Source organism: Sceloporus occidentalis, unplaced genomic scaffold, assembly GCF_023333645.1.
Source record: "Sceloporus occidentalis isolate IW3139 unplaced genomic scaffold, rSceOcc1.0.p SCAF_2, whole genome shotgun sequence".
In the NCBI taxonomy this organism is placed as follows: Eukaryota; Metazoa; Chordata; class Lepidosauria; order Squamata; family Phrynosomatidae; genus Sceloporus; species Sceloporus occidentalis.
Window position 1 is genome coordinate 59,582,637 of NW_028316982.1, and position 18,299 is coordinate 59,600,935.

At 42.1% G+C, this 18,299-nt stretch overlaps 1 protein-coding gene across 3 annotated transcripts in view; it reads left to right on the plus strand.

Moving 5' to 3' along the window:
• Positions 1 to 1,712: 1,712 nt before the first annotated feature.
• LOC149318426 (rho GTPase-activating protein 19-like) overlaps positions 1,713 to 18,299 on the plus strand; it is a 29,811-nt gene continuing 13,224 nt past the window's right edge. The window contains exons 1-3 of one of the 3 annotated variants that reach the window (XM_089509670.1): positions 1,713 to 1,844; positions 10,173 to 10,293; positions 15,474 to 15,739. In XM_089509670.1, the coding sequence (XP_089365796.1) occupies positions 10,265 to 10,293; positions 15,474 to 15,739 (295 nt within the window). In that variant the 5' untranslated portion in view covers positions 1,713 to 1,844; positions 10,173 to 10,264. Of the gene's footprint in view, positions 1,845 to 9,222; positions 9,339 to 10,172; positions 10,294 to 15,473; positions 15,740 to 18,299 lie in introns of those variants that run through there. The other 2 variants (XM_089509671.1, XM_089509669.1) reach the window with 2 other exon arrangements.

Here is an 18,299-nt window from a genome sequence, read left to right on the forward strand (position 1 = left end):
GGTAGGGAGTTGACTAGATGGCTCTTGTGATCTCTTCCAACCCTGTGATTCTCTAATTCTATTATATAATTCCTAATTAAGATTTGTTACATATAACCTCATTTTTTCACAGAAGTTCATTTTGCTATTTCTGAATTCCCGTTTTGTTTTGTTTTTAAATATAAATCTTTGTTTTACAAACAGCCTTGCCCTATTAAGGCAAAAAAAGGTATTTTTAAAAGGACAGTATTCACCTACTGTGGCTTGGAGAGCTCAACTGCATTGTAAAAGTTGACAGAAAAGCTTTAAAATACCTTAACCAGACCTGTGGCTACTAGAACTTAAACAGTTGTATAAATTATTCCAATTGGGGGAAGATGAGCCCGTCTAGATTTTACTGGACTGCAGTTCCCAGTATTTTTCCCCATTGGGTGTCCTGATTAAGCGGATGGGAGTTGCAGTCCAATGTTCCCTCCAGCCATCAGAGGCTAATTCTATTTCAGTGGATAGTGGATGGAAGCCTCTCGTAACTCAGAAATAGGATTGGTCTCCAGAGTTGTAGCCCAACACTCAAACCACTACTCCAAGATGTCTTTCTTACGGTGACCCTGAGGGCTGCTAACCTCTTAGCATTGCCTCTTTATACCATACGCTAAGGGGCTTTAAGCACATTTTTTAAATATTTATTTCATCTGTATGCTGCCTTTCTCCCAGAAGGGACCCAAGGCAGCTCACAGACAAAAAACATGTCAAAAACATTCAAAAATTCTCCAGTGACACCTTTAGTTTTCTGTAGATTTTTGGGGCTATGTGGCCATGTTCTAGAAGAGTGTGTTCCTGGCGTTTTGCCAGCATCCGTGGCTGGCATCTTCAGAGAATGCAATAAAGTGATACCTTTATTGGCCAACCAAAATGCACAATATACTTGTTGCAAGCTTTCGAAACTCCACTTGTTCCTTCATCAGGCAGTCTTACCAACAATTTGCAGGCACCTGACTAACATCTCCAATATTTTGTCTCCTGTTTGGTTTGTAACATCTTGCCTGATGTGAAGGAGTCAGTGGAGCTTTGAAAGCTTGCGACAAGTGTATTGTGCATTTTGGTTGGGCAATAAGGGTATCCCTGTTTGGTGGGTTTTTGTTTGAATTTTCTAAATGGCCAACGCAGTTACACTTGCGTATTTTCTGGATTGTCAAAAACATGTTAAAAACAAAATCTAAAAACATTTTTAAAATTACATTATATTTATACACACACACTGTGTGTGTGTGTGTGTGTGTATTGTATATTTTATGTAATTTTATATATAGATGTTTGAATTGTTTGAATTTTATAACAATTTTAAAGGTTTTATCTGTAAGTCACCTCAGGTCCCTCTGGGGAGAAAGGCAGGATATAAATGAAATAAATAAAACAAATAATAAATATAAATTTACATTAGATGATGGTAGGTAGGTAGATGATAGATAGATAGATAGATAGATAGATAGATAGATAGATAGATAGATAGATAGATAGATAGATAGATAGATAGATAGATAGATAGATAGATAGATAGGGTGTATGTGTTACATTATATATATACACACACAAGTTGAAAGACAACTAAAACACTCAAAACTACACCCCCCATAATCCTTAGCGCCCATCGTCCCTTCCTCTCTTTCTTTCCTATTGTGCTCGAGCCCGCGAGGGGGGTCGTTAAACGGTTGTCATATTCGAACGGGCCAATGGCTGCGTTCTAGGCGGCAGGAGAGGGCGGGACTGCGTCGGAAGCAGCCAATGGGAGGGCCCGGCGGCAGATATGAAATGGCGGCGGAATCAACGGTGATGGGAAGAGGAGAAGGAGGCAAGCGGCTCCGCAGGTAGGACCCGACCCGAGGCAGGGAGAGGCCTTGGGGTCCCCTGTGAGGAGAGAGAGTGGAGGGTGGCTTAGTGGTCCTTGGGGTAAGGAATGGAGGGGGGCTAATGGGGACCTATGGGGCTTCCGTTATGGAGGAACCGAATCATGGACTCGTAGGGTTGGAAGAGACCGCAAGGGCCATCCAGTCCAACCCCATTTTGCCATGCAGGAACTCCCAATCAAAGCATCCCCGACAGAGGGCCATCCAGCCTCTGCTTAAAGACCTCTAAGGAAGGAGACTCCACCACACTCTGAGGGAGTGTCTTCCACTGTCAAACAGCCCTTACTCTCAGGAGGTTCCTCCTAATGTTGAGGTGGAATCTCTTTTCCTGCAGCTTGCATCCATTGCTCCGGGTCCTGTTCTCTGGAGCAGCAGAAAACAAGCTTGTTCCCTCCTCAATATGACATCCCTTCAAATATTTAAACAGGGCTATCGTATCACCTCTTAGCCTTCTCTTCTCCAGGCTAAACATCCCCATCTGCAAATTTGATACGTATGCCCCCAATTCTGTCATCCAAGTCATTGATAAAGATGTTGAATAGCACTGCCCCCAGGACAGACCCCTGTGGATGACAATTGGGGGCATACTTATCATATTTGCAGATGACACCAAATTAGGAGGAATAGCTAATACTCCAGAGGGCAGGATCAACATTCAAAATGACCTGAAAAGACTATTAAGCTGGGCCACGGCTAACAGAATGAATTTCAGCACAGAGAAATATAAGGTACTGCACTTAGGTGGAAAAATGAAATGCACAGATATAGGCTGGGTGACACCTGGCTGAATGAAACTATGTGTGAAAGGGATCTAGGAGTCCAAGTAGACCACAAATTGAACATGAGACAATAGTGTGCTGCAGCAGCTAAAAAGGCCAATGCAGTTTTAGGCTGCATCAATAGAAGTATAGTGTCTAGATCAAGGGAAGTGATAGTCCTACTGTATTCTGCTCTGGTCAGGCCCCACCTGGAATATTGTGTCCAGTTCTGGGCGCCACAATTCAAAAAGGACATTGAGAAACTGGAGCGTGTCCAAAGGAGGGCGTCTAAAATGGTGAAGGGTCTGGAAACCATGCCCTATGAGGAACGACTTAGGGAGCTGGGGATGTTTAGCCTGGAGAAGAGAAGGTTAAGAGGTGTCGGGGATGCATGGCAGGGGGTTGGACTGGATGGCCCTTGCGGTCTCTTCCAACTCTACTATTCTATGATTCTATGACTAGACAAAAACATGTATCACAGTCATGCATTTTCTCATCAGTAAATCACATTGTTCTCAATAGGATTTACTCCCAAGTAAATGTGCAAAGTGTTACAACTGTAATAAGCTTCCCCTTGCCAAGGCACAGAAACCTGCACCATCTTTTCATAGTTTTTCAACTCTGTGAAGGGCAATGCGTGGCTGGAAGGACAAGGCAAAAGCATTCTAATATGAAGGATACATTTTTGGATGGAGGCTGGTTTGAGTCCCCAGCAATACACATTGCTGTTTACAAATTCATGTGTAATATTACCAGAAGCAAAAGACTACCACAGTCTTGACACCTTCTATCAACTGTGCTCTCTCATTATAAGTTAGTAAAGGCAGGAAAAAATTAGAAGGCTGCCCATGCTACTTTTCATTCCAAGTGAAAGATTAACACGGTTGCCTCTGGCTGTTGTTCAGATTTGGTAAATCATTCTGAAATGCACTCAGAAAATGACAGTTGATAAATGTCTTCAGACCAAGGAGCTGTCTGTAGGTACAGTTGGCCCTTCTTATACACGGATTTTTTATACACGGATTCAAGCATACACGGTTTGAAAATGTTCAAAAAAAGTATACATTTCAAATATCAAAGCTTGATTTTCCATTTTTTATAAGAGACACCATTTTCCTATGTCATTATATGTAATGGGACTTGAGCATTCATGGATTTTGTTATACACGGGGGATCTGGGAACCAAACCCCAGCGTATAACAAGGATCCAGTGTATTTCTTTCATGCAGATTTGATTAAAACTGAAGGCTTGAAGTATGAAACAGATTTTGAAAGGAAGTTTTGGGACTGGTAACTGTTCAGATGAGGACAGGTGCAAACCTGCTTCCAAACTAGAGCTTCAGACATTGGGGAAGATGGCAGTAATACAGCCATATCCAGAGAATGCTTTGGCTGAGCAAGGGCTGTGGGCAAACGGACAAACTACAGGATTGTGTTGCCAGCATCCCTTTATACTCAAAGCTGTGACACAAAGAACAGCTGATATTAAGAGGATGCGAAAAACAATAGCTGTGTTGGCCAAAAGGAAAATTTAGAATCCATATTGTAGAAAAATCTTTAATAGGCTAACTAAAAGGCATAAAAATCTGCAAACATTCAAGTTTATCATAGCAGGTTGTTTCCAGATGTGGGAATGGGACTGATGTTGAAAAATCATAGCATTGGCCCTGAGCAAATAAACTGTATAGTCTCCAAGTCATACAAAAGGATATGGCAATCTTGAAGCTTGGAAATGACTAAGGCTTTTTCCTTTTTTGTAGCAAGCATGTAATGGTATCATATTTCAATAGTAACACGATGAACAGGAACTACATTACTTTACTGGAGAAACAAACCATTCCTCTTTTTCTACTGCCTTCCACCTTTCCTAACATCATTGCCTTTTCTAATTACAGTCACCCCTCCTTTCTCGCAGACTTAAGATCTGTGTTCTTGATTATACATGGAGGGGCGACCTCCATTATCCTCAATGGGGCACACCCCATTCAAGCCTATGAGGTTTGAGTAAGTGCGAGTCTCTGTTTTCGCTTGGGGGTCCGGAACAGATCCCCCATGAAAACGGAGGGCCGACTGTATTCATTTTTTGCCATAACGTGGCCGAAGCATGACAGCCTCAGTTTAGCCTCCCTGGCTTGATCTGCTCTAGAACCCATTTATTCATCTTGGTTGTCTACGATAGCCTCAGGACTCTTCTCCAGCACCACATCCCAAATGAGCTGATTTTCTTTCTACCAGCTGCTTTTTCTCCCCTCACTATCCAGCTCTCATCCATACATGATGGTGGGGAATACAGTAGCTCAAACTCTCCTCACTTTAGTGTTCAGAGTTATGTCTTTATATTTTATGATTTTGTCCATTTCTTTCATACCTGCTCTTCCCAACCCCCGCCTTCCTTTTATGACTTGACTGCAGTTGCCATTCTGATCAATATTTGATCTAAGGTATGGGAACTCTTTGACTATTTCAATGTTTTCATTATCTAATCAGCTAGCAGTGGGCACATGTGGACATCAGAACAAGCTAGTATTCTGAAGTGTTTCAGCCCCAGACAATGTGCTGGTCTCATCACTCCATCTTGCAATGAGAACAGCAAAACAAATCACAGGCCTCCATTATATTTGTTTTAACATGGCAGGAGCTTGTGCACCGGCATATTTCTTTCCTAACAAGCCAGAGAAACAACCCCCTTCCCCAAAAATACAGTGGATCCTTATTATACGCTGGGGTTTGGTTCCAAGATCCCCCGTGGATAACAAAATCCGTGTATGCTCAAGTCCCATTAAGTATAATGACATAGCAAAATGGTGTCTCTTATAAAAAATGGAAAATCAAGGTTTGATATTTGAAATTTATACTTTTTTGGAACATTTTCAAACCATGGATGCTTGAATCCGTGTATAAAAAATCTGTGTATAAGAAGGGCTGACAGTAGGTTATTCATCTAGTGTAGAGTGAAGGCATCACTAGGCGGCACCCAGTGCAACAACTCATGGTGTCACGCCCCCCATTGACCTCCTTAGTAATGTTTCGTGTACTAATTTATTTATAAATTGTAATTCTCATATATCATTGAATGTAATGGTAATAGTTGTGACATAAACAAATAGCAAAATTAAATGTATACCTTTAAATTACAGTATCATTAACATAATAAATGTGTTCACATATACATAGTCTCATGTGGTTAAAGTGAAAATTTGGTAAAATGTGAGTTTTTAAAGAAAAATTTAAAAATGTAATTAAAAAAATTAAATGGTTGCTTATAGCTAAAATTTGAATTTTTAAAAAATTTCACCTCCCACAAAGCCTCTCCCCATTCACACCATATTTTCAGCATTTTAAAGAGATACATTTTTGCTAAACAGTAGGTGTTTGAGGAGCAGTGGTGTCACCTCCCTTAGGATGCGGTCCACATCCCCTGCACCTTCCTAGTGATGCCACTGAATGAAGCCAGAACTATGAATCCCATGAAATTTGAATTTCATACTAAACAAACCAGACTGAAGGCCTATGGCTTGTTTGGCTGCTCCTACTGTAAATATGTTGAGCAGGATATCGAGCACATGGCTCACGAATCAGAAGCTAATGAAAGCAAAGTTTTAGATGTGAATCTTGAGCATGATGGATTTCAAAGTGTCAAGCAGTTGAGCACGTGGGATTTTACACAAATCTCCTCCAGAGTTGTAGTCCAATGCTCCAAGATGCCTAGATTTGCTACTTTAAATTAATCAAATACTATAATACCATTAGTCTGGTTCTCCCTTGAGCCTTCTCCTCATTACTGAACTACAGCACTGGATTGAGATTTCTGAGGATTATGTTCCAGAGGATTTGGTTCTTTTGGCAAGGGTCATTTTACTCACATACTGTGATTCTGTCCCCAGCTTCAGTCTTACAAAACAAAACCACCTTCCATCAGAGCAAGCATGATATCCCCCCCCCCCACTGCCTTTTTAACTGGAAAGAGAGAATGGAGAATAAAACAGCAACACCAAAGACTACCGTAATCTACGGAACACTGAGATACCATGGTAATAAAAGCCAAGGGAGTCTAAAATGCAAATTAAACAAGAGCTCGGCATTATCTGACAACCTCCCAAACTGCTCCTTTCTAAGGTTATACAAACTGAGGGAGTGGGCTGCTTGCATCTTTAACATGGCTGCAGTTCAGAGCTTTCCCCCCTCCTATTGTGTGTGACCAGCCTGTCTGAAAAGGGTTCTGATTATATGTGCTGTCTTGCATTTCCATTTCATTAGCACTAATAATAGGCAGGCATATTTCTGTGCGAGGGAGTGTTGCTGATAAAGTGACCTTTCTGAATTACAAAATCCAGTAAAGTGTAGCACAGATGATAGAGGTTTTGGCTATTCCCAGCTGTGAGTCTTTAATCATGAAAAGTGTGAGTGGAATGCTAGCTATATAGGCAGACAAAAATGGACCACAAGTCAAGCTTGTTTGTGTGTTACAGCATGCCCCAAGTGAATGAGCTCAAGAAAAAAGCTGTAATATGAAAATCCTACAGAGAGAAAATAAGCAAAGGCTTGAATCTTGATCTTATACATGAAATGTAGTTGAACAATGAGAGTTTTTTTAAAAAAGAAAAATCAGAAGGGAGGATGTTAAAACGCTTTCTGTCAGATATTTGTACATACCATAGTTCTGGTATAAGGTGACATAGGAGAAAGTTCTAGAAAGTGAGAATGTTAAATCTGATGGAGGGACAAAGAAAGAGTAGAAGATCTTGGATGAAGTGCTAAAGTGACATGTTTTGAATGGATTCCACTTTAAGAGATTATAGCCACTAGTAGTTGTTGTTGTGTGCCTTCAAGTCATTTCCAACATACAGCAACCCTAAGCGAACCTATCGTGGGGTTTTCTTGGCAAGATTTTTTCAGGGGAGGTTTGCCATTGCCTTTTCCTGAGGCTGAGAACATGTGACTTGCCTAACGTCACCCAGTGGGTTTTGTGACCAAGCTGGGACTCAAACCCTAGTCCTCCAGAGTTGTAGTCCAATGCTCAAACTACTGCACCACACAGGACAAAAGGGGTATATCCACACTGAAGAAATAAAGCAGTTTTACACCTCTTTAACTGTCATGGCTCCAGCCTGTGGAATACTGGGATTTGTAGTTTGGTGAAGCACCAGAGATCTGGAGACAGACCAGACTGATTTCCTCACTAAACTATAAATCCCAAGAATCCACAGGATGGAGCCATGGCAGTTAAAGTGGTGTCAAGCTGCTTCACTTCTGCAGTGTGGCAATAGCCAAAGGTCAGCTAAAGACTAGGACAAAAATTCTGCCTTGGATGTAGAAGATAAGAAAGATTTGGAACAGCATTGTGGCGTTTACATGATCTAATGATGGAATTAATGACAGAGATAATATTTATCAAGGCTAGAGAGAAATTCAATAGCAATGCCATTTGTCTATATTGTGAAGAAACTAATAAAAAGAAGAGGGAGTGGGAAATGGGGAGTTTTCAGAAAGGAAAAACTGATGATAATAGAAATCAGTGGCTTGATGACTACGTCATAGTTTATTAATTAATTAAACTATTTCCTCCTGCTCTCCGTCAAAAAATTACAGGGAAACATACCATTAAAGCAATAGAAACAATTTAAAACAATTCCAGATAAAAGCAGTAAAATAATTTAAATAGGATAAAAACATATTAAACAGCTCACCAAGTTGAAACATCAGGAAATGCTAAAACGGTTGAAGCTATAGACATATTTGTTGTTGTGTGCTTTCAAGTTTCTGACTTATGGTGACCCTAAGGTGAATCTATCATGGGATTTTCTGGGGCTAAGATGGCATGAGGACATGTTACTCACCTGTAACTGTAGTTCTTCGAGTGGTCATCTGTGAATTCACACAAATGGGTTTTATCTGTCCCTGCGCAGTGAACACAGAACCTTCTAGAGTCACTGGGCAAAGTTAAGTTTTCAACATTCTGAAACGTTTTGGCGCTAGCTCTGCCCATCCCGATATAAGCCCCTAACAGTCCTGCGCCTCTCCAATTCTCTTTGTCTGCTGTACTAGCAGCTTCAGAGAACTGTTTGTGGAATTGCTATTCTTCTCCCCTCTTGTGAGCCTTCGCCTGAAATTCTGGTGACCCAACTCGATCTGGGCTCGGAGTCTGAGGGAGAAATTCAGGAACCTGACCCTATGGTCTTGACTCCATCTTCAACCATGGTCGACCGTCCCCCGGAGCCTCTAGATCAGACTTCGGCTCATCCGGACAACTGAATTGAAGTTGGGGTCGAGACCCATCCAGAGCCTCAATAACATTTCTGGGACTGAGATGGCATGACTTGCTCAAGGTCACCCAGTGGGTTTCCATGGCCAAGCAGGGAATAGAGCCCTGGCCTCCAGAGTTGTAGTCCAACCCTCAAACCATTACACTAAGCTGGCACAAATGGACATGTACACCTAAATAAAAAAAGTATGTTCCAAAGGCCATTTTTAATTTGGCACCTACATTGCCACTCAACATTTGGTCCTCCCAAGAACAGCGTATTCCAGGATGCCATAGCAAAGAAGTCCTTCATATTCTTCATGGAGTAGGGGCCCTCCAGCAGGTCTCAGTTCTTGAACAGGTCAATAATAATAACAAGGAGAACTGTGAGGAGGATACCAGAGCATACAACAGAGCAGGGAAGCTGCCTGAAGACTGTCTTATGAATATAAAATGGTGAGACAAAAAGGCAAAAATCAAAGTCTGGTTTTGTAATACAGGTGCTTGAATAAGAGTGGAATTAATTGCAGATAGTAGATGTAGAGAATGGAATTGCTCAGATTGAATGTGGAGAATGGATAGCTGGGAAAGCAAGTGGTGATGCAGAAAGTCTATAAAGTAGCTAAATGAGACAAATATGCGATTAAGGAAATTGCTATTGCAGAAGAAAGGGGAGTTGTTTCAGCCTAACTACTTTAACCGCATGTCCCTCTGCTCTGCACTGTATCAAGTAAGCCTTTAATCAAGACCAAACATAACTGAAACAATGGCATGTTTTTTTCAATTTATTACTGTCTTCCCTTCTTCTAATGTTCCATCTGCCAAATTTTAGATTGCTGTTCATTAAGTCAAACACATAAGCTCTGCAGGCTAGGGATTGGTTTTATTGTATTCTGTCAATCACCATGCACAGTAACTGTGCCAAATAATATATGTACATGAATAAGGGAAATAAACCAGCAAGAGCCCAAGAAATGCCCTTGATACTTTAGGGGCCTAATTCTAAATGAAATTGTTGGACAGTTGTTGTTTTTCCAGAGGGGGGTTGCCTAAAATAGCAAACTCATTAAAATAGTAGTTTGCTACTAAGGGCAGAATTTATCAAGCGATATGTCACAGGAAATTTCATTCCCCTTTTCTATTCTAATTTGATGCAGGTCATGTGGCTAGCATCCCTGCCCCACAGAAAGTGGTATAAGTTAGTTGATCTGAATTGTGCCTTGGCTCTACACATGAAGGTCAATGTGTTTGTGCCAAGATGGCCAATAAATGAGTCTTTGTGTTGTTTAGTGTGCATGGAATTTGCATAGGCTGTGCTGGAGCAGGCAGATCTATTTCTGAAAACAAGGAACAATTTCTTCTTGCGGTGTCGTTGCTTACCAATGCCTCACCAGAAGCTTTCAGCACTTGTGTAAGAGATTTGACTTTCTATGTATTTAACCAATAGGTACTATCAGATTTTGTAGAAGTTAAGAATTTAAAAAGTCTCAAATGTTTGCTTCTTGTTGTGTATTGCTTGAAAGATGCTGGGTTTTTAGTTCAATGGGTTTTCCTTGAAGTTTGGAATAATGGCTGCGGCACTTGGGGAGGGAGTGATGGATAACTGGCATAGCTGTTTTATAGAATGAACAGCTTTATTGGGCTAAGAGGTTAATGACTGTTCAAATTGTCCTTAGAAGGCAATGTTAGATCCAGCTGGATCATACGAGAATGTGGAGAAAGCACATTTAGCAGCAAAGCTGGCCTGACTAGCATGTATGAAGATAGCATAATGGACAACAAGCATGAAGTCAATCAGCAATAATGCCCAGCTGCTTCAGCTGAACTGCTCCATCTTGTTCTTGGCTTGTTTAGCACAACAAACTGCAGGATGCCCAATGAAGTAACGCTAAAATCAGACTGCTCTTGGCAGCTTATTCAAAGAGGCTGGAGAAAGCTGCTCTTCTGTATGGTCTGCTGCCTTTTGAGTGATTTTGCCAGCCTCAGCTCTGGTTATTCAGATCCTCTTATCTCGATCCAGCTCATCCGCAGTTGATACTCAGGCAGTTGATACTGTCTTGCTATTTCAGCAGTTGGCAAATGTGGGCTGTCAGGTGATGGTTTTCAATAAATTTGACAAAATAAAAAACAACCCACTGTATCAAGAAAACATACCCAGGAGTAGCTGTGTTGGCCATGTAGCAAAGCACACTAACATCCAAAATCTACAAAGTACCCTTTTTTGGCCAACCAAAATGCAGGAAACACATGTTACAAACTTTTGAAGCTCCTTGGTTTCTTCATCAGGCAAATATGTTAAAAACCATATAGGATTTTTAACAGCTTTGCCTGATGAAGAAGCCAGTTCAGCTTTGAAAGCTTGTCACGTGTGTTTTATGCATTTTGGTTGGCCCAAAAAGGGTATAACTATATTGTAGATTTTGGATGTTATTAGTGTGCACTACCAGTAAAAGTGAAATATAAAGAAATTTGATATCCTTGCATAGATATGAATATATTGCAAAAGCTTTATTGTGGACTGAATGTAAATTTCATTATCAGCTCTGTTCTTGATTATTTCTACACTTTTTCATTGCTTTGAAACATCTTTTTCTGCAAATATGCAGATATCAACCTACAAAAACTTGTTAAATAATCTTTTTTGTTAAAAGGTAGAGAAATGTTAGTGTTCCTTTATGCCAGTTATCTTGTAGTAACAAACTTTGGCCTGTTATATGACCTGGTTATAACTTAGGGGAAACTGTGGTCCAAAACACACTGCAGCAATAATCCAGTTTGAGACTGGTTTAACTGTCCTGGCTCAATGCTAGATAATTCTGGGAACTTTAGTTTTGTGAGACATTTAGCCTTCTCTATCAGAGAGTTCTGGTGCCACAATAAACTACGATTCCCAGAATTTCCTAGCACTGAGCCAGGGCAGTTAAAGAGGTCTCAAACTAGATTTCAAAGCTTTCACTGGCTTCTTCATCAGGCAAAGTGTTACAAAGGAAACAGGAGAAAAAATTGAAGATGTTATTCACAAGCCTGCATTTTGCTGTTTCTCTTATTAGTCAAGATGGTATGGAGGGGCATATCTTGCAGCCTGGCCCCTCCTCCTTCTGGCAATGTGGCATCTGTCAAGGAAATTTAATATGATTGGCATGTTTTACCTCAACACCACCTAAGGTTTTCATGATGCATCTGAAGTGAGAACATAATATAATAATAAATAATACATTTTTATTTATATACCGCCCTGTGGCGAACCAATCCGGGCGGTTTACAACATTAAAATAACATACAGCATAAAAACAATATATTTCCCTCCCCCCTTAAAAAGTTATTAAACAACATATCTAATTTAAAACCACAATAACTAGTTAAAATAACAATAAATTAAACAAAATAATACCAATCAACAAACCACTGCAACTTCAGTTCTAAAGAAAAGAAAAGGGGGCTTTGGAGAGATTACTGAGGAGGAGGGGGAGATCCTGAGGCCGGGATATTTCAGTCTGGGAAGGCCTGCCTGAAGAGATCCGTCTTGACAGCCTTTTTGAAGCTGTCCAAAGATGTTAATTGACGGATCTCGTCCGGCAGGTCGTTCCAGAGCCTGGGGCGACAGCAGAAAAAGCCCTCTGGGAGGTCGCCGCAAGCCTCGATTTTTGAGGCTGCAACAAGTTCCTCCCAGAGGACTGGAGAGCGTGAGGAGGATTGTATGGGAAGAGGTGGTCTCTGAGATAGCTTGGACCCAAGCCATTTAGGGCTTTAAAGGTAATAACCAACACCTTGTACTGGGCCCGGAAACCAATAGGCAGCCAGTGGAGGGACCTCAAAACCGGAGTGATATGGTCCCTTCTAGATGTTCCTGACACAAGCCTGGCTGCCATGTTTTGAACCAGCTGTAGTTTCCGAACCAGGCACAAGGGTAGCCCCATGTAGAGCGCATTACAGAAGTCAAGGCGTGAGGTTACCAGCGCGTGCACAACAGTCTCGAGATCCCTTACTTCCAGAAAAGGGCACAGCTGGCGTATCAGCCGAAGCTGATAACAGGCGCTCCTGACGGTCGCATTCACCTGATCTGTCATCAGGAGCAACGAGTCAAGGAGCACCCCCAGACTGCGAACACAGTCACTAGAGGAGAGTGTGACCCCGTCCAGGACTGGTGGTTGCAACCCAATTCTTGGTTTCGGGGCCGCTACCGTGAGCACCTCCGTCTTGTTCGGATTCAGCTTCAATCTGTTTTTCCTCATCCAGCCCATTATCGCCCGAAGACATTCATTGAGAGAAGAGATGCCATTAGAATTTGAGGCCAACGAACGAGACATGGAGAAATAGATTTGGGTGTCATCAGCGTACCCATAGCACCCAGCACCATAACTCCGTATGATCTCACCCAGCGGCTTCATATAGATGTTAAACAACATTGGGGACAAAATAGCTCCCTGAGGGACCCCACAAAGGAGCTCCCTCTTTCTGGAGCTACTTTCCCCAGCAGCACCCTCTGGGACCTGCCCGAGAGGAAGGACCGGAACCACTGCAATGCAGTGCCTCTGATACCTAATCCCCCCAAGCGGTCCAGGAGGATGCCGTGATCTATCGTATCAAAAGCTGCTGAGAGGTCTAAGAGCACCAACTGGGTCACACTACCCCTGTCGATGCTCAGACGCAGATCGTCAGTCAAGGCAACCATGGCAGTCTCAACCCCAAAGCCTGTCCTGAAGCCGGTTTGAAATGGGTCTAGATAATCGGTTTTATCCAAGACAGCTTGGAGCTGAAGAGCAACCGCCCTCTCGATTACCTTGCCCAAAAATGGCAGCAAAGAAACAGGCCTGTAGTTGTTCATATCCAGGGGGTCCAGGGAAGGTTTTTTCAGAAGCGGTTTAACAGCCTCTTCCTTCAGACAAGATGGAACATGCCCTTCCCTAAAGGATGTATTGATGATATCCATGAGGAATCTCCTCAATGCAACCCCCCTCCCTGGACGGCCAGCCATGATGGGCAAGGGTCGAGAGGGCAGGTTGTTTTCCTCACCTTACCAAACAGCTTGTCCACGTCCTTGGTACTCACTGATTGGAGCTGATCCAGAATAACTTCGTAGACGGAGTCGCTGGACACCTCGCCTATAGATTCTGTTGCAACAGTGGTGTCTAAGTCTGCTCTTATCTGAGAGATTTTATCTGCGAAGAAGTTGTTAAACGCGTCACAGCAGGCCGTTGTCGGGTTAAGCAAGGGATTTGGCGCAGGAGGTACCTGCGTCATTTCCCTCACCACTTTAAACAGCTCTGCTGGACGGGACTCGGCAGACGCAACATGTGCAGAGGAGAAAGCTCTCTTTGCTGCACGAATTGCCTCCCGATAGGAACAAAGAAAGTTCCTATGGCGAGTTCTGTCAGATAGGAGTCGAGTCTTCCTCCACCTACGCTGTCGTTGTCCGAACCGCTTCATTCTCCTTATCTCTGGTGTATACCATGGCCTACGATTTGAAGCGGATTGGCAAGGACGCTTGGGAGTGATCGTGTTGATAGCCCTGGTAAGATTGGTGTTCCAGGTATCAACCAGAGCATCAACAGGGTCACTGGCATTCCCAACCATTAAACCCTCTAAAGCTCTCTGGAATCCTATTGGTTCCATTAGCCTTCGAGGGCGGACCATTCGAATGGGTCCACCACCCCCGGTGGGGCAGATATTGGCTCTTAGTGCCATCTTGACCAGGAAATGATCCGTCCATGACAATGCGGAGGTACTTACCACCTCTGCCCACGGATATTCCTGTTCCGTACTAAAGACCGCATCGAGTGTATGACCTGCACAATGTGTGGGCCCAATGACCAGTTGGGATAGGCCCATGTTTGTCATGGTCTCCATGAACTCCCGAGTCGCACCTGTTAAGCTGGTCTCGAGCGGAATGTTGAAGTCCCCCAAAACTAGAAGTCTGGGGGACTCCAACAGTAGCTCAGAGACCAGCTGTGTCAGCTCAATCAGGGAGTCTGCTAGACAACGGGGTGGTCGGTAGACTAGCAAAATCCCTAGATTATCCCTGGTCTTCAGGCTGAGATACATACACTCGAAGTGGACTGTGTTCCGGACAGGTATCCTGGTCAAGGTCAGGTGGTTCTTGTGAACCAGAGCCACTCCGCCCCCCGGCCGACTTCTCCTCACCTGCTCACTGACAGAATACCCAGCTGGGAAGGCCTGCACCCAGGTGACTGCGCTATCCTCTCCCAGCCAGGTCTCTGTGAAGCAGGCCAGGTCGGCATGCTCATCCAGGAGGAGGTCCTGGATGATGTGGGTCTTGCCTGATGAAGAAGCCAATGAAGTTTTGAAAGCTTGCAACATGTATGTTGTGCATTTTGGTTGGCCAATAAAGGTATCACTGTTTGGTGGACATTTGATTGGATTTGCTAAATGGCCAACACAGCTACCCCTGGATGTTTTCTAGACTTTACAGACTGTACAGACATTTTCTGAATGCAAGCTAAATTACAACCCCATCCAGCAACATCACTATGTACTTGTAGCTACAGGCAGCTCTTGCATAGCTGAGAATAATTGTTGTGCTGTGTTTAGATATGTTCCATAAAGTTGTACTACTTTGTTTGTGTTCCCTAGTGATGCCATCTGCAGTTTTGTTATCTGCAATGACTCCTCCCTTCAGCGGCATCAAATCATCTTCAATCCAGACTTTTTTGTGGAGAAGCTCAGACATGAGAAGCCTGAAGTGTTTACAGAGCTCGTGGTCAGCAACATCACCCGGCTGATTGACCTGCCCGGAGCAGAGCTAGCCCAGTTGATGGGAGAGGAGGACCCACAGCTGCCTGGTGGGACTGGCACATCCTCAGGTTTTTTCCGTTCCCTGATGTCTCTGAAACGTAAAGGTGAGCCTGTTATATTGGATGCCAATTTTATTGGCCTTTCAATGCCCTGGCATCTAGTTCTGTTAATTATGCTATCCAGTCTGTAAAATCTCTAAGGAATTTTTTCACAACTTGACATTTTACTGCTCTAGTAAAATGCAGATGAGGAATTCCTTCAAGAATAATTCACACATACCGGTACATACACACACATGCACAAAAAAAGTTTAAGCCACTAGCCTTGGTCTGAAGGGATTGTTGCATCTCCTTTTGAATGAATTCACAAAGCCCAGGTAATCACTAAGAGTAATCACTCCCCAACTTGGGAGAAAGGTGGGATAAAAATTAATTAAATAAATAAATCACTAAGAGGAAAGTTCCATTGCTATTCCTTAAAGGCACTGAGCAAGCAACTGTGGCTTAAATTGGAGGAAACTTATATTGATATGATAGCCATCCTTGGATTCTCAGTCTGCTTTTCAGTTTGCTTCCTTTTTGATAATTGTATCATGGCCCAGTTCTTCCTTCCCAATTCATTTCAAACATATATCCCTGGTGTTCAGTTTCAGTATAATATATAATATAAGGGATTCCATCCCAACCTGTCCCAGGTTGCAAGCATAATTGATGTTACTTCTATGAAATGAAATGTGAAGTTCTTAATTAACACTTTATCAACCCTAATATGGACATAAATGCTAACCCAGATAACTTTGGCCAGAATGTGTTAGTGCACTATGCTAATGGGAGCACTTTTTCAAGATCCCATAGTTGTGGCACAGGAAGACACACACACACACACACACACACACACACAAATCTGCTAGCTGTGAACAACCTATGTCTCTGATGCATTACTTCCTTCATATCCACTGTACTGGTAGCCTTTTTTCTCCTGCTGCCACAATATATGCTGCCATGCATAAGCTGGCATAGTTACACCAATATAAGGGTACCAACTGGATGTGGAATTTATTTTTCCACAGATGTTCATGAATGGTTCCAGCCAGTCTTAAAAGCCAGCAATAGACCATAAGGAAGGAAATGGTTTTTAGTTAAATATGGCCAAGTCTTCAGATATGTATAACTATTCATCCACAGAATGTCCTGGAATTGGCAAATCACTTCAGTTTGTATATATTTGTCAAATTCATTTTTGTTTAACACCAGTAACAGACTGGTTCTAGTTTTGCTTCAGATAGTTAGCCTTAAGAGATCATAGCTCTGCAGCACATACAGTATATATGGGAGAGAAATAAAGCTTTCAAACAACATGAGTAATGCAAAATGGCAAGCTAGACTTACATCTCTTTAATTCATAATAAGAGTACCTGACGTTACTACTAGAACTGGCATGGTTGAAAAGTGTTAAGTCACTTGGGATATTGAGATGAGTTGGAGGGAGATGTAAACAGAATAATAAGGAAAGGAGTGCTTAATTAAAGTAAGCTTATAACTGACAGGTTTTGTTAAATATTCATATACCTCTGTAATATTGTTGGTGGCTAATGAGATTTGAGCAGCAATGAAAGATGGTGAAAGCTAATACTATGGGGAGGCAACAGTAAAATCACTGTTGACTACAATAATGACTAGGTCAGATTTAAACTGTGCTCATTTCAGGCTCTTGAAATATCCAGCAGTAGGGGCTGAAGCCAGTTACAATTTTGCTCTTGAATATAATGCACAAAATTGTTGTGTTATGCAGTGGGGAATCACATCTGAAATCTCTTTCCCAGCTGTCTCTTGACAGCTCCAAATGACCAGACAACTACCTTTTGAAAAGCCATGGTACAATTTTTTGTTTCAGTTATTTTATTTCCTGCTGTTTCAGGAACATAACAGTATTCCCTACAGGAGACTCATCCTGCAGACTAGCAGGGTACACACCTGTTTAGCTTCAGTAACACTGCAATATAAACATTCTTTGCACATCCACTGGGCTCTATCGTTGTACCATGTTCAAATAAACAGAGTATAAGCTTTCTGTAAACATAATAACAAAACATTATGTGGCACATAAAATGTATCAGCAGAATATAGGTCCAAATTGCTAATTGTTCTGTAGTGTTAATGTTAGTACAGAGACCTGCTAGTATCATTGGTAGTCTTGTCTGATGTTGATTTAGAATTCTCTTCATGCCAAATTAGCAATTTGACTATGTATAGGAAGTCTATTTAAGCTTGTCAAATCACATCCTGGTTTCTGCATATGTCAAGGTGCTCTTTTGTTTCATCAGTTTCACAAATATTGATCACTCTGCTAATTTTGAAAACCTTGCCCCAGGTAGCAGTTTTTGTGTGGCTGTCATCTTCTATATAGACAAAAACTCTGCAGAAGAAAACTCTGTAGGTAATTCGGAAAAGGAACTATAGCATCCAGTCTTTTCTGTGGCTGTTGTCTGACAGCTGAGTAATTAGTGGCTGTCTGGCTGTCATTACCAGAGGACCAAAAGTCAAGAGTTGGTCTTCAATGTGTATGTTGCACATATCCAATTATAGTATTCCCTTGGCTAGCTAAAACTGAGAAATGTGATGAGGGCTGCATCTACACTGCACAATTAATACACTTTGACACTGC